We start from the raw sequence: 14,910 nt of genomic DNA, 5'->3' as shown, positions 1-14,910 counted from the left end.
CATAGATTTGCCGCTCAAATGTTTCTTTTCGGGTGTGTTGGATTTTAATCTTGGTAATTGATATTTGAACAATATTATTGACGGTAGTTTTCATAAAATTTGTTACAAATTGTTATGATGGATTATGACCATGAACCATAATTATGAGCAAAATGAATTATGTCATACACAAATTAATCTGGATATTTAGGGGTTGAAGTGATTAGAAACTAAATCGATGAAATATTGCAATATAGTAAAACAAATTTACATTTCCATTAGATTATTAATTTAGACACATGTTAATTGGCCATTTCATCTACCTAATTTGACAAGTTCTAATTCATGACACATTAAAGGTCATTTTTCACAGTGTCCAATTTTTACAGGAAAACGTGTTATCTGTGCTAAATCTTGCTTTCAGATCTACAGTTCTTGTTGCTTTATATGTAACAAACAACAAGGGGTTTTTAACCATATCACCCAACCATCCACATACGAACTTCACTGTAACTTACCAGATGGTGTGGGTACTGTTCCCCCTCTAGTGGCTAAATTGTGAATAATTTACATTATTTATATATATATGAATAGCATTCTTTTGATAGATATATATATATATATATATATATATATATATATATATATATATATATATATATATATACATATATACATATATATATATATATATATATATATATATATATAAAATGTAAAATCTTCACAATTTAGCCAATTTGGAGTTAACTATTCTTTTGAGAACATCTAAAAAAACTGTTAATGGTAAATGTTTTCTGAAAATTATCATATGTTTGGATGGTGCTGTAGTCCATGCTAGAGAAAAAAAAGCGGAAAATTGCTGATGATAAATTACTAAATAATACTCACGATATCTAAATTATAAATGAAATAATATTTGATTATAATAAACTCTTTTCACGTAAACATCTTTAGTCAAGCAACATTATATCTAAGATCAAATTATCAAGTCCCCATAATTATTTAGCTGATGAACCCCCCAGGAGTAACCAATTTTCCAAACATTTATTTATAATGTCTAATGAGCATCATTAAGGTTTGTTTTAATTTGCAATATGTTCTTGTGTCATCTGACTCCCAAAAATAACTCCTCTAATAGCTCCCTTTACTTTTTGAGGGCATTCACAGATAAAGCTCGGTGGGACTGCTGGGGTATTTATTTTTAGAGAATCTATCAGCATCCTTTGGATGTGGCTGTGGATTGACAGGACAAGTGTGGAATGAATGAAGGAGGTCCTAGTTATAACGTGCTCCCTCTCACTGTCCCAGCATTCCAACTAAAAGAGAGATAGAGCCGTTCTTGTTTCCTCCCGCCCCCTTTTGCTCTCCCCACACTACACATGCTCATGGCCCATGGGGTGTGTGTCTGCACTCACCTCTCAGGATCGACAGAAGCTCTGCAAGCAGTCTAGGAAATGGTGGAGGACTGAACATCCAGGGATGGGACGCTTCTATTGAAAGAAACTAAGAGCCAAGAAACATTAAAAGAGAGACACAAAGCCACCGAAAGAAAAATGGTTGCAGAGGAGGTAGTGGTGACCCTGTCAGGAGGTGCACCTTGGGGTTTTCGATTACAAGGAGGAGTTGAGCACCAGAAACCACTCCAAGTGGCGAAGGTAAGGGGATGGTTGGATTGGATACCTGGTTATGCTGAATCATGTGTCTCATTATTTTAAAGAATGACCTGTAAAGCTACTGAAATCCTCTGAAACTTCAAATTTAAACTAGTCTAAGTTTTGTTTATGAGCAATATGAGTAATATAATACATAGCTAAACTGTGATGTGTCAGTATTTTCTCATTAATGAATGGCATTATTAAAAAGGAGATATATACTGTACACTTATCTTAATTGCAACTTATTTTTCATTTTAAGTGCCCCCAAGTTCTTATCAAGTTTATACCAAAATGAACATCCTCACCCATGCTAGAATGGGCCACATGACCAACATGAGTATTTAACAAACAATGTCCTCAATAAAACAATTATTCAAATTAGACAATGTGATTTTACGAATTACGTATGTGATTTAAATAAATTACTTGTCATGAAAAAATCTCATTAGTAAAATCACATTGTCTAATCTGAACAAGTATTTTAGAATTATTTACAATTAAAACATTTTTTTAAATGTAAAATTATAAATAATTTAATTTTAAATAATTTTTTTGTAAATTTACTTTCTTTTTTTATTTAATTTATATATAAAGTCAGTGACTAATCTACTGCATTTAATGTGATACTAGTCTGACTTAATTTAGCACAGGGATCCTCAAATCTGGACCTCGAGATCCACTTTCCAGCAGAGTTTAGATCTAACCCTAATCAAACACACCTGAGCATGCTAATCAATGCCAATCAATGTCTTTGGGATCAATAGAAAATCACACGCAGGTGACTTTGACCAGGGTTGGAGCTAAACTCTGCAGTGCATGGACCTCCAGGGTAAGATTTGAGGAAGGGGGATTTAGCAGATATGCTTGTTTAGTGAGGAATGTAACACTTGATAAGCCATCAAGAGTATATTGTTATTGAGGGTTATTTCTATTAAGTACTAATGTGGCCCATTCCAGCATGTGTAAAGACATGTTTAATCGTATATCATTTTGGTGCCCTTTTAAATTTAGGATTCATTGCATATGTTTCAAAGTCTGAAAAATGCAATTAAGATATAGCACCTACATATCTTCCATTTAATAAAGGCAAACATTAATGAAAAAAATACTGTCACATCACATTTCAACTGCAGGCCAGAAGGCACTTCTTTTATCTGCCGATAAATGCAGTTAAAGAGAGCTATTTGGCTGTGTGCTGCAAGCTCCACAGATAAACCTGCTTCTCTTCACTCTTATCCAATTGACAGCTTTTGTTTAGCTTCCTCTGGAATCCAGATATTTAAAAGAAGCATTCTCACACAGTTCTGTATAAATGAGGATGTTATTTCAGGACTGAATAGAATTACAGCCAGTGTATACTTATAAGCACAGTATGCCCCATTTGATAGGTGACAACTGTGTGCAATGCATTTCCCCTGATCTAAGGGCTATTTTTAATTGTTGAGTAAAGCCATAGACTATCTAGTCAACTCTTTCCACGTTCTGAGGGGAAAAGATATCCATCAGAGAGTGATGGGCCTGATTTTTTTATTTAGAAAAATATATTTTTACTTGGAAAACAAATGTTCGTCCAGCATCAGGGATCATTTCAAGGTTACTTCTGCAGACTTTCAGTTTCCTTTTGTGGTGTAGCCTTTTTTTCCAATGCCATCTCCAATTTTAATTGAGCTATTCTGATCCACCCGGATCTCTGATTGCTTCTTTTAAACCTGGCTTTAAGAATGTCCTCAGTGACATTTGCCCAGCTAGCAAAATGCTTTGGCAATGTTTTGAAAATGCCTAAAGACGTACAACATGTCCTCACAATACCTGCTCATATAGTGCTTATAATGTAAATGCATTTATACTTCCACGAAATCCTTTGCTATCCGATATGATGCAGATATGATTAACTACTTTTAAAAAACATGCACTCATTGAGTTTTAAGCTACAGTAAATCTATTGAGGCTAAGTGACCCTTCACAATAGTTGAGCACTTTATTTAGGCTATGTGGACAACACATGGTGAATTTATGACATGCCCTGGTGCAGGTCTGCAAAGAGGCAACAGCTGTCCTGGCACCAGCTGCTGTTGTTGTTCCCCCTTGCATTCTCAGACCATTTGATCGGCAATAAGAAGTAGGTGAATGAGCATGGCTTTCATCCATTTTCATTTAGTTACAAATTGTTGGTAACACTGGTAACAACAATTTGTAACTAGATGAAAATGGGTGTCTTCAGAAAAAAGCATATTAACACTGTGCGTGTTGTTCAATGGTCTTCATAGCATTTATTTTTGTCTGACATGCACATACAAGTATAAAATTAGAAGCTTCATGAGACAAAACAGTCTGAGCTGCTCTGAGCTGAGCGAATCTTTCAGGCCTTTGAAGAGGAATACAAATCTATGCTTTTTTTATATAGGTCTAATAATAAAATATTATTCCAATTGCCCAAAACAGTTTGTTTATAAAGTACATATAGAAGCAGGAGACAAAGACAGGAATGTGGTCAGACTTTTAGCTTGGTGCGTGTTGGAGAAGTAAGTGTCGGAACCATGCTCTCATATTTGACAGATGACAGATGATTTGACAAAATGCCATATACTCTCTTTAAACATACAGTGGCTTCTTCTCTCCAATATGCCATTACAAAACCCTGAGGATGAGGCCTAACTTATCTTTAAATTGACACTGGAATTATATGATTCACAGTTAACTTGTTTATAGTTGATTGAACTATTCAAGCTGATTCAATACATGATACAACATTTGGTGCAGTATTCGTATTTAAACACTTATGTGATGTATTTTAGGCGTTCATTAAGATTCATTTGAAAATGTCAAGTCATTAATGAACAAAGCGCCTCTAGTGGTGTTCATTATACAAATAGAATGAATTGCGTTTCATATTGATGAACACAAATGATTCACAACATAAAAGTCATATTTCAACATCATCAGGATTTGCAATCAAGAAAACACACAGCAAGAACTTTGAATGAAGTAAGGCGCTATTTTGTAAATAGTTTAAAGTGTAATAAGGGTTTGATTATGTACTTCATGTGTGAGAAGTAGCCAGTGATAATGTTGTCCAGCCACCGACTGTGATGTGAGACCATCACTTGGCACTCAGAAAGAGAGATAACCCACTGACTTATAAGTAACAGTAGGAAAAGTGAACCAGAGTATGATAAGGTTTTGTAGGGGAATGTGAGCGATACTACTATCCTAAACTAAATTCTTATTCACAAGTAAAGCAGTCTTACTAAATTAAACATTGGCTACAAACATATGTGCTTTACGTATAGCCACCATTTTTATGTGAAGGTTCATTAACTGCTAAATCCTAAACCAGAAGAATAACAAAGTGCAATGTTTATAATTCCAACAATATTTCAGGCAGCATAACAAGCTGTTTTGCACAGCTAAAAATAACTGGAAAGGGGTGACACAGAAAGCCTTACACATTTAAATAAGGTAAAAATTAGGTGAATATTTATCATTTATTTAGCTTCTCTCAATGAAACTCATCAACAGAGAGTTTGTGCTGAAGTTGTTTCCCCCTGCTGTTGAAGGTGAGAAAGCGCAGTAAGGCCAGCCGGGCTGGACTCAGAGAGACTGATGAGCTGGTGTCAATCAATGATGTATCCTGTGGAACACTGTCTCATGCTGACGCTATGAATCTGATTGATAGCAGCAGAGGAACCCTCCATGTGCGAATTAAAAGGTCAGAGTGAGATAATCATTATCACAAGGAGTTGTTAGTCATGCTATAAAACCTATACTCAAGATAAATCACTGTGCTTTCATTCAGGGCCCCAGCTGCATATCAGTCAGTGGTGCTTCTGGATCGGGCCCTCTCACCCCGTATTGATAAGGAGTACCAGGCAGCCTTGAGAGCACTGTCGCCTCCACTTACCTCTGAACGGTCCGGTGTCAATGGCGCATCGCTCATGTCTTCAACCGATGGCCTCGAGTGGTTTACATCCCCCCCAGACAGTGAAGCTTACTATGGTGAGACAGACAGTGACGCAGATGTGGCAGCACAAGAGAAACAGCGTAGACAGAGACGACGAAGCCCCAGTAGCTCTCCAGCCAAGAGTCCTGGCCAAGCTGCACCCTGGGAGGAGGAGACTTCGGAACTGAGTGGCTATGAGAGCGCCCAGGATGTCTGTATGTACCCTCAAACACATATCTGGCCTGTATCTGATCTAGAGGAAATTGGGATTCAACAACAGCGTGAAATGCCCGGGGTGGCCCGCAGAGAGGTGGTCTACCAGCCCCCACAGGACGAATGGTCACACCAGGCTGAAAATTCCTCTGAGAATTCTGACCAAAGTCCATCGGGAGCTGCTGAAGTGGACAGTGGCTTCCAGGAGCCCCCCACTGTCCCACCTCCACTCGTTTCTCCAGAGCGGGCAAAAGAGGCTCTCATGCATGCATCTCACAGACAGATGGTACCAATGGTGGGCCCTGTGGACAACCCAGTTGATGAAGAACTCACAGTAACGTACTTGGACAAGGCCAAGCAAGCTAGTAAGTATCAATCATCTCTTTCACATACCGTCGCATACTGTTCAAAAGTTTGAGGGTTTGGGGGACAACGTTTTTTCTTGTTGTTGTTTTTGAAAGTCTCTTATGCTTGCCAAGGCTGCATTTATTTGATCGAAATATAGCAAAATATTGCTGCAGGAATATTGTAAAATAATTAGAATTTCAGATAACTGTTTTCTATTTTAATAGAATGAAAAATATAAATAGTCATAACTCAATTAATCATTGTCACATGATCCTTCAGAAATCATTCTAATATGCTTGTTGGTGCTCAAGAAAATGTTCTTCTTATTATCAGTGTTGATTTTCTGGATTTTTTGATTTATAGAGGGCAAAAAAAAAATTCATAAGTTAATACAGCTTAAACTCTTATTGACTTAAAGAAAGAAAAAAACTATGACAGAACGTAATTAATTTATAACTTTAAACAATAAATGGACACAACTGTGTAGTATACACATAACTGCACATAATTCAAATAAATAAGTAAAGTTAAATGTCAGACTAGCAGTTAACTATTAACTAGCAATAGCACACAATTAAAGCTATGCATTTTTACCTTATACCAAGAAACTGATTAATGTTGTCCAAATCATATATGGATTTATTAAACTAAATTATGTTGCTTGAACTAATTTTAATTATGTAAATAGAGCAATAAACAAAAATGTATTTTTGAGTATATATCAATAGTGGGCTCAGCATTTCTGAACCTGCATCTCTTTCTGTCATTACCTTATACATTATTACTGGACTTTGTTAAATGTAACCTTTGGAAATCCACTAGATATAATTTAATTTCTAATGTCAGAAAATAGTCTGAATCTGGGTTCAGTGGTATTTCATAAAATCAAGGCAGAAGTCAGTCTATTCAATTCTGCATACTGTGTGTTGACCCTTAAAATTGATTTTCTTGAGTAAGGGCGTACAGAGTACATTTGAGGTTGATATAAGTAACTATTATTGCGTTCAGGTATGGTAATCTTAAAATAGTAAATGTTGCATTTTTAAAGCTTGTGAAATTTGAATGTGTTTAATCATTATCTAGTTGTTCATATGACAAACTGTAATTAAAGATACATATTGCTTCATTAGTTAGCACAGAACCTAGGAACAGGATATGGCTCAATAGGAAATAATCATATGGTTGTGATTGAGCTCATGCAGATGTTGGTGATGGGGGTTCCTCGTATCCCCTTGCTGAGGGTTTAGTGGAGTAGAGGAAAGGGGCTGGTCTCAAGTGAGCAAGAGACTATATTTGTCCCTTGACTCACGCTTATAACACAGACCTCTGTTGCATGCTGCTAAAGGCATGTCCAGTTGCTGTCCAGTGTCAGTGATATTTCATTCTATCCATTTAAACTGGTCAGGCCAATAATGATCTGGACTTAATAAACAAAAAATTCTACACCTTTAGTTTATTTCTGTTTTTTAAACACTATTTAAAATATTAAGGACTGTGAAAGTCTTTAATGAATGGATATGTATTGATATCAACCATTCTTATACAGAATACAAATTAGTATTAAACTAGATTGGGCCAACCTAACCTTACACTGACTTGTAAATGTTAAGGCTGATTATTAATTCTCAGTAATTCTCAATATTTTGACTTCTGGTACTTGTGTTGTGGTTCAGGAACTGGATTTATTACTTAATTTTTTTTTTTTTTTACATTTTCTACTGAAGCAAAGTGCTGATTTTTACTTAGTATCATATGGACTTGAGTCACTGTTCAGTGAACTGAAAGCTTATCCTTCTCAAAGGTTAAAAATCTGACCTTGAATATGAGATACGCACAGGTGTCAATGTGATGTAGTTAAATGATGTGATGAGGATCAGGAGTCTATTTTTCACATTTCTTCTTATAGCAATATAAACTCATATTGGAAACTTCATTGGAGTCAAACAATATATCTTGTGTCTGTAGCTGATGGGGTGCTAATTCCCCTCTCTAAAGCCTTTGGGAAGACTTTCTCCTCAACTAATGGCACTCTGCCCACACTCAGTCTGAAGTTCACTTTGCTTTCCAAGATTGACAGGGTTTTTCTATTTGAGGGTCGTGTAAATAATCATGTTCCTGTGTTTAATTCTGTATCTCCATTGAGAATTCTGAACATTTAGAACTCTTGTTTGTGAATTCTCTCATATGTATGTGCGTCTCACTAAGGCTAGAGACATTAGTGGATTGAGGATAAGGGTCCATGACAGGTGCTATTCTCTGTCACTGTTACTGTAGAAATGACAGAATAAGCCGGGGCATTCAGACGGCCTTGGTAAGAAGAGAAGCCTAAGTGTGCACACCTGTTATTGTGACAACACAGTGGGAGGTCGAACGAGCATGAGATAAAATATTGTGAATGTGCAGATCAGCAGCTGATATTAAATATCTCCGTGTCTTAGAATAGATAGCGAACAAAGATTAAATAGCGTTTGTGGAGGAATCATTTCAATGTGACACAACTGTGGTTACTGACTCATAATTGTCAGAGTATGATTTTTTTTCATATGATGTTTGATTTACTTGCATTTTTTGCATATTGAAAACTAAATTGCTGAAATCATCTCATAAATCATATAGCCATATAACCATTTCTCATTAAACATAATTTTATGTCAAATGTTTTGATGCTAGCAGGTATGTACGGGTTAACTTCTGTTTGTTGAAAATTTATTATTTGTACTGTCTAGATAATTAGAAGACTGGAGAGATAATTATAATCAAAGCAAAGCACATTAATGTTTTCATTTGGACCATTTAAATAAGAATATTTGGATTTTTATGCTTCATAAATTGATCCAACGTTGAAGATATTTTGAGGCCGACCAGATTAGAAAGAGACTATCTTAGTAAAAATACTGTACCCTTGAGGTTTTTGTTTTTATTTTTGGTTTGTTTTTATAGAAATATCAGATTCCATTACCCTGTCTTTTAATATAGATCCTGGATCCCCAGGGGTTACGTACTCAAGCTGTTAGAATGTGATGGGCTATTTCTAGAGAAGGATGAGCTCAGTAATTTACCATGAGGATTTTGGTGCCAGATATTTCAGTATCTAGCCCACTCCATTTGAGTGTCTTATGTCAGAGCTATTCTGACTCAACTAGATGTGTTCCAATCATTACAATGCCAGCTTGATTTATTAAAGTTTACGTTGTAAAGTTTTGATAACTTTATATGTGACTTTATGTTTAATGTTGCCCATTTATTACCAAAGTGTCACTTTATAGATTTGTTCAGTCAAGGCCTGCTAACAGGCTTGTTTAGTTATGTTACGTAAAAAAAAGCCATACATTATATTTTAAATACATAATAAATGTGCTTCATCATTATGTTTAGGTTGTTTAAAATTATATTACAAATGATCCTAATGGTTTAAGTAAAGACCTGATTGATATAGACGCTGATTGATATACACATTATCTTTCTCTCCATAGAGCTACACAGAGGTGAGAGTTTACAAGATAAGCAGGTGAAAGAGGCCCGATCCAAATGCAGAACCATTGCTTCGCTCTTGACAGATGCTCCTAATCCTCATTCTAAAGGTGTGCTTATGTTCAAAAAGCGACGCCAGCGTGCCAAGAAATACACTCTCACCTGCTTTGGCAGCATAGATGGAGAAAGCTGTAGTAACACAGAGGGAGAAACTGAGGACGAAAGCCTGTTTCCTGGAAGCGAATCTGAACTTGATGAGGACTGTTTTTCTGCTGCACCAGACCCTACCTGGGATAGTGGTTACCTGGACATTCTAGACAAGAGAACTTCAGCGTGTGTTGTCCCTGAAAGAGATGCAGAGAATAGTCCAGGCCTAAATGCCACTTCAGGAAAAGGAGCCCAGCTTTTTGAACAACAGAGGAAAAGAGTAGAAGAACATAAGTCAAAGTTGGTAACACCCACTGCTTTCTCCATGCCACAGTATCAGGGAGACTCGGCCCTGTCATATACCCCAGTTACTCCAGTCACACCCCCAACTTTTCATAGTACCATTATGGTAAATGGGGAACCTTTGGTGGTGAGCAGGACAAGTGCTGTGTTGTCCTCGGCAGGCCAGACACCTGTGTCATCCATGGCAGGAGCATTACCAGAGCAAGCAGACTCATCGACTGCCAGCTCAGTGCACAACAGAACTGCCAGGCCATTTGCCCCTGGTTGTGTGAGCCACCGAGCAGCAACTGCTCCAGTAGTCTTCAGGCCCAGCCCTGCCAAAAAGGCTGGATCACAGGCTCAGACTGTGTCTATGGCAAATATTCCAGCTCTCTTCTCACCTGCTGGTTCAGAAGGGAAAAAAGCCATCTCTACAACATCACTGTATATCCCTGCCAGACCAGCTACCTACAATGGTCCTTCATCTGTGTTCTCTCCATCCTCAATCACTTCAGGTCCATTTTCTCCTCCCCCTTCAAACGCTCCACTCTACTCCCCAACCTTTTCCAGCACCTCAGCCCCTTTTTCTCCAACATCTTCTCATGTAACATCTTTGAGTTCCCCTTCTGGTATGGCTCAGCCTTACACTCCTCCCCAAACACAGGCAATGCCACTCAGTCATCCGTACCATCATGTGGTTTCTGCCCAATATCAGCCATCTCCACCAGTTCATGTGCAAGCACAGCCTTTCTCTCTCCCATTCACAAATACCCAAGGTCTTCCCAGTGACCCTGCCCCTGCTCCTATCCATGGATTTGCTCCCACAGCACCAAATATGCAGTCTTCCCCAGCACACAAAGTCTCCTTCAACCCATATATTTCTGTGGCATCCACTACTCCAGGAACACCAAATGCACCAGTTGCCCAGCAGCATTCTCTCTCTAACTCCACTGATGGGATCTCTTCTCAAGAGCAGCGGGTCTCAGTCCCTGCTGGCCGCACTGGAATCCTGCAGGATGCTCATTGTTGTGGCACCAAGAAACCAATGTTCAGTGCCAATGAGGAGAAGAAGGCTCCATCTTACAACCCTGAGCTACTGTCTCTAGTGCAGAACTTGGATGACAGATCCCGTTTGGGTGTAGAGGCTGGATTTGAGTCTGGCCCCGAAGAAGATTTTCTCAACTTGGGTGCAGAGGCTTGCAACTTCATGCAGGCACAGGGGTACAAGATGCCACCACCAGTGGCTGCTAAACCAGCTCATACAGCTCCTGAGATGCCTCAGATGCAAGGTAAAGGTGGGGAGCTGTTTGCACGCAGACAGAGTCGCATGGACCGCTATGTGGTGGATAAACAGCCCAAATCTCCAGCGCATCCTCGTGATCCTTCACCTACACCCTCCCTCCCAGCTCACTGGAAATACTCTCCAAACATCCGAGCCCCACCACCCATTAATTATAATCCACTGCTGTCACCTTCTTGCCCTCCAATGGCCCAGCGTGGCACCAAGGCAAATGATGCAAACAAAGTTGGGGTTAAAACAGTGCCTGGCCAACACAAACAGGGTATAAAGGCTCTTGACTTTGTGAGCAGACAGCCATACCAGCTCAACTCATCTATGTTCAGTTATGGAGGTGGAGTCCCTCAAAACACTGCCACTTATCAGCAGCAGCAAAATGGTATTGGCATGACAGGTAAATCCCTTAACGCACCAAAGCAGGTCCCTGTTAAATCAAGCCGTGTGTATGAAATCAAACGTTTCTCCACTCCTACTCCCATGTCTGCACCCACATCTCTGACACCTACTATAATCGCCCCTCGCTCTGCCACAACTCTCGGTGAGCCAATGTGGCGTAATGATGTCACTTCCCCGCCTCCTGTTGCTCCAAGGCCTGCAGTGCCATTCTCACCACCACTTCCTGCTCCGACAGCAGCCCTGCCTGCTCTCCCCAAAATATCCTCTGCCCCTGTAACCAATTTAATGCCTATCCCACAACCCACTCCTGGGCAGGCCTACACCCCATTCCAAGCAGCCAAGCAGTTTAAGAGCACCCCTGAGCTGAGTCCACTGTCTGTTGGTGTGCGATCCTCAGGGTCTGGGAGCAGCCAGAACCTACGGGTACCCAGACCCCGCTTCAGTACATCAAGCATGGGTCTGCAACCCAATGTGTGGAGGCCTGGCTCCATTCATTACTGAGAATCCACTGTGACAGTAATGACCACCATATGAAAGAACACTTGAGCTCTGCTTGAGCTCTGTACTCCTAAATGAATTGTTAGACTACAGTTATATAACAAAAAATATCAGTCAAATATTTTTTTTTTTTTGCATGTTCACAATTTTAAGACACAATTATTTTAAAACTAGAGTATGCAGCAACATCATAGATGCCTACATCTGTATATGTATTGTTCAGTTTCTTCACAGTATTGAGATAAGTACTATGATTCATGTTTCTATTTCAGTTCACATCTAATTTATTTTACACCAAATCAACATGTTTAACCCTCAGAAACAATTGCACAGTCACTACTTTTGAGAGTAATTAAATAAATTAATAACATTATTAATGTCTTATAATAATAAGGTTTGCCATGTACTGGGGCCACAAGGAAAATAAGTGATAACAATCAATTGTTTCGCTATTTTTTTCACTTTGGGCCATAAGGATGGAGTGATAAAGGGTATGTAAACTATATATATTACAGAATCCAGCTGTGACCGAAGATAATGGAGCTTAGAATCATTGAAGGTTTGTGTACACGTGGTATAGAATGTTCCAAGAGATGTATTTGCTCGAGTTCTATCAAAGGCTTAGTGACAGAGAGATGAAAGAAGTGTACAAAGAATGTGACAGTGGCTTGAATCAATTTAAATAAATAAAAAAATCCTCAAGTGGAGAGATGGTACCAACTACCCCCTTGCTTTACTCTTGCTTTTTAGTTGTTATCTCTTCTGGCCTCTGCCATGCCCTTTACTTGTGATGTTATCCATCCTTTATCTCTTTAAACATCTCTTGAGGTTAGACTGCAGGCCTGTGTTTGTCTAAAGCATTGCACAAAAGCCTTTGCTTCTTGTTTGACGAGGATCAGAATGGATTGTTGATGCATGTGCTCATTTTAACCTCCTTATGCTGCGTATGCCGAGGTTTTGACTAAACATTTAGAAAGGCATGTGAACTGCAGGGAATTGTGCTGAAATTCTGAAAGCACTGCTTTATCTTTATGACATATTATGTGAATGTGCTTGCTCTCACTGTGAATGATGCTTTTGCCAAACAGGTATGACATCCATTTCAATCACTTGTGTGAGCTTTTCTAGTGCCTAAGTTAAACTTTTCTTGCTTTGCTTTTTATGAGAAAATACCCAATGGCCTTGGTGGGATGAAACAACATGAAATGATGGGTACCATTTCTCTACTATGAATAAAAAGATTGATCGGATGTAAAGCTATAATGTGCCTTGTAGGCAAGTAGAAAGTGGGAGGTATGAAGCAAGATATTAAACTGATATAAAATTTTAAAGCAAGACTAGAAGAGGGAAAGTGCCTTTTTCACTTTTTTTGGCAATTATATGTGTTTTAGTATTATACACTAAAATATACATTTTCATAAGTGTGTTCTAATAGGACTGTCAGGCTATGTCATGCTTCTACACTTCAATTTTAATTCTTTTTAAGCTTTCATTCTTTAGTAAATGTGTTATGTTTGCATTAAATATTCTGAAAACACTGTAATTATATTAAAACATTAACACTAACACGTGCTTTGGGTTATTTGAAGTCTAAGATGGAATTGTGTCTATACAATGCAAATGGTTGAATGTGAGTAAATGGAAAGTCTTATGGATTACTGGATTACTAGATTCTGGAATCGGGAAGATCTGAACGAATTTATACTGTGTGATGTTAATGTAGAGCAATGAAAATAAATTTAGAATTATGAAACATTTTTTCATTATATTATTTTCTATTTTTGTTCTCATGCATATGTTGGGATAATCTACACATATAACTATAACGACCATCATATAATGGTAATGCCCACTGTTTTAGAGCACACAGCTCCATATAAAATAATGTATTTACTTTTATGGAATTTTACAACGTCTTCCACGCTGAAGGACATGCAGTAGACCTAACGCCCTTTGGGTGGCGCTGTTTCGCGATATTGAATATGAAGAAGTTCGAGTTGTACCTATACCTAATCTATATTATCATGCACACACACACACACACACACACACACACACACACACACACACACACACACACACACACACACACACACACACACACACACACAATATGTATTTATAAATATCATGTAAAATGAATCAATGTCATGCCTATATTCAGGTTCTTAAAGGTAGGACTTACCTGATTTCTACTTTTGTGAATAACTTTACACAGCTTAGCTTTGGCAGTGTAATTTTACCTCCACTCATAAGGTGAACTGCCTTAGCCTCTGGTCTATACCCCACCATCATATGTCACAAGATATCAGGTGCTAACTTTAGCCACAAGTCTGTATTTCCGTCATGAGCAACATTGTTTCACCCTTTTGACGCCCCTGCTGGTGATACACAGTACCGCAGGTGCTGGCTCAGCGGGCCTGTCCGGTTTGAGACCAAATACAGGAAAACACATGAAAATGACTTTCCTGACCCTGCGATTTGTGAAATATTGCATATAGTAAGTTATTTTGTATGCTCTTCCTTAAAACATGTACATAGTGTGTGTGATTTTTGACATTTTTTTTTAATTAACATATTAAAGTGTACTCTACAGTTTCTAAAGTAGTGAAATGCAAACTGTAAATAATCTCAAACAATATGTCTGGATGTCTGTCAAATACTGTACACCATTGGCTAAG

The 14,910-nt window shown here is 38.2% G+C and overlaps 1 protein-coding gene across 2 annotated transcripts; it reads left to right on the top strand.

The window, feature by feature from the left end:
- The first annotated feature begins 1,273 nt into the window (after positions 1-1,273).
- LOC128025294 (synaptopodin 2-like protein) lies at positions 1,274-13,795 on the top strand. Of its 2 annotated transcripts, XR_008186129.1 has the most exons (5): positions 1,274-1,637; positions 5,195-5,346; positions 5,434-6,155; positions 9,612-12,488; positions 12,563-13,795. XR_008186129.1 is itself a non-coding variant. In XM_052611505.1 (4 exons), exons 1-4 carry the CDS (start codon positions 1,536-1,538, stop codon positions 12,230-12,232), a joined length of 3,597 nt encoding a protein of 1,198 aa, XP_052467465.1. In that variant the 5' UTR covers positions 1,274-1,535; the 3' UTR covers positions 12,233-13,795. The 2 variants fall into 2 exon arrangements, 1 of the variants encoding a protein (XP_052467465.1); XM_052611505.1 differs by having other exon boundaries at positions 9,612-13,795.
- Positions 13,796-14,910: the final 1,115 nt, after the last annotated feature.

The sequence above is a fragment of the Carassius gibelio genome, chromosome A12, assembly GCF_023724105.1.
Source record: "Carassius gibelio isolate Cgi1373 ecotype wild population from Czech Republic chromosome A12, carGib1.2-hapl.c, whole genome shotgun sequence".
Lineage (NCBI taxonomy): Eukaryota > Metazoa > Chordata > Actinopteri > Cypriniformes > Cyprinidae > Carassius > Carassius gibelio.
The sequence above is the reverse complement of the archived record's forward strand: the minus strand, read 5'-3'. Positions and strand labels throughout refer to the sequence as shown.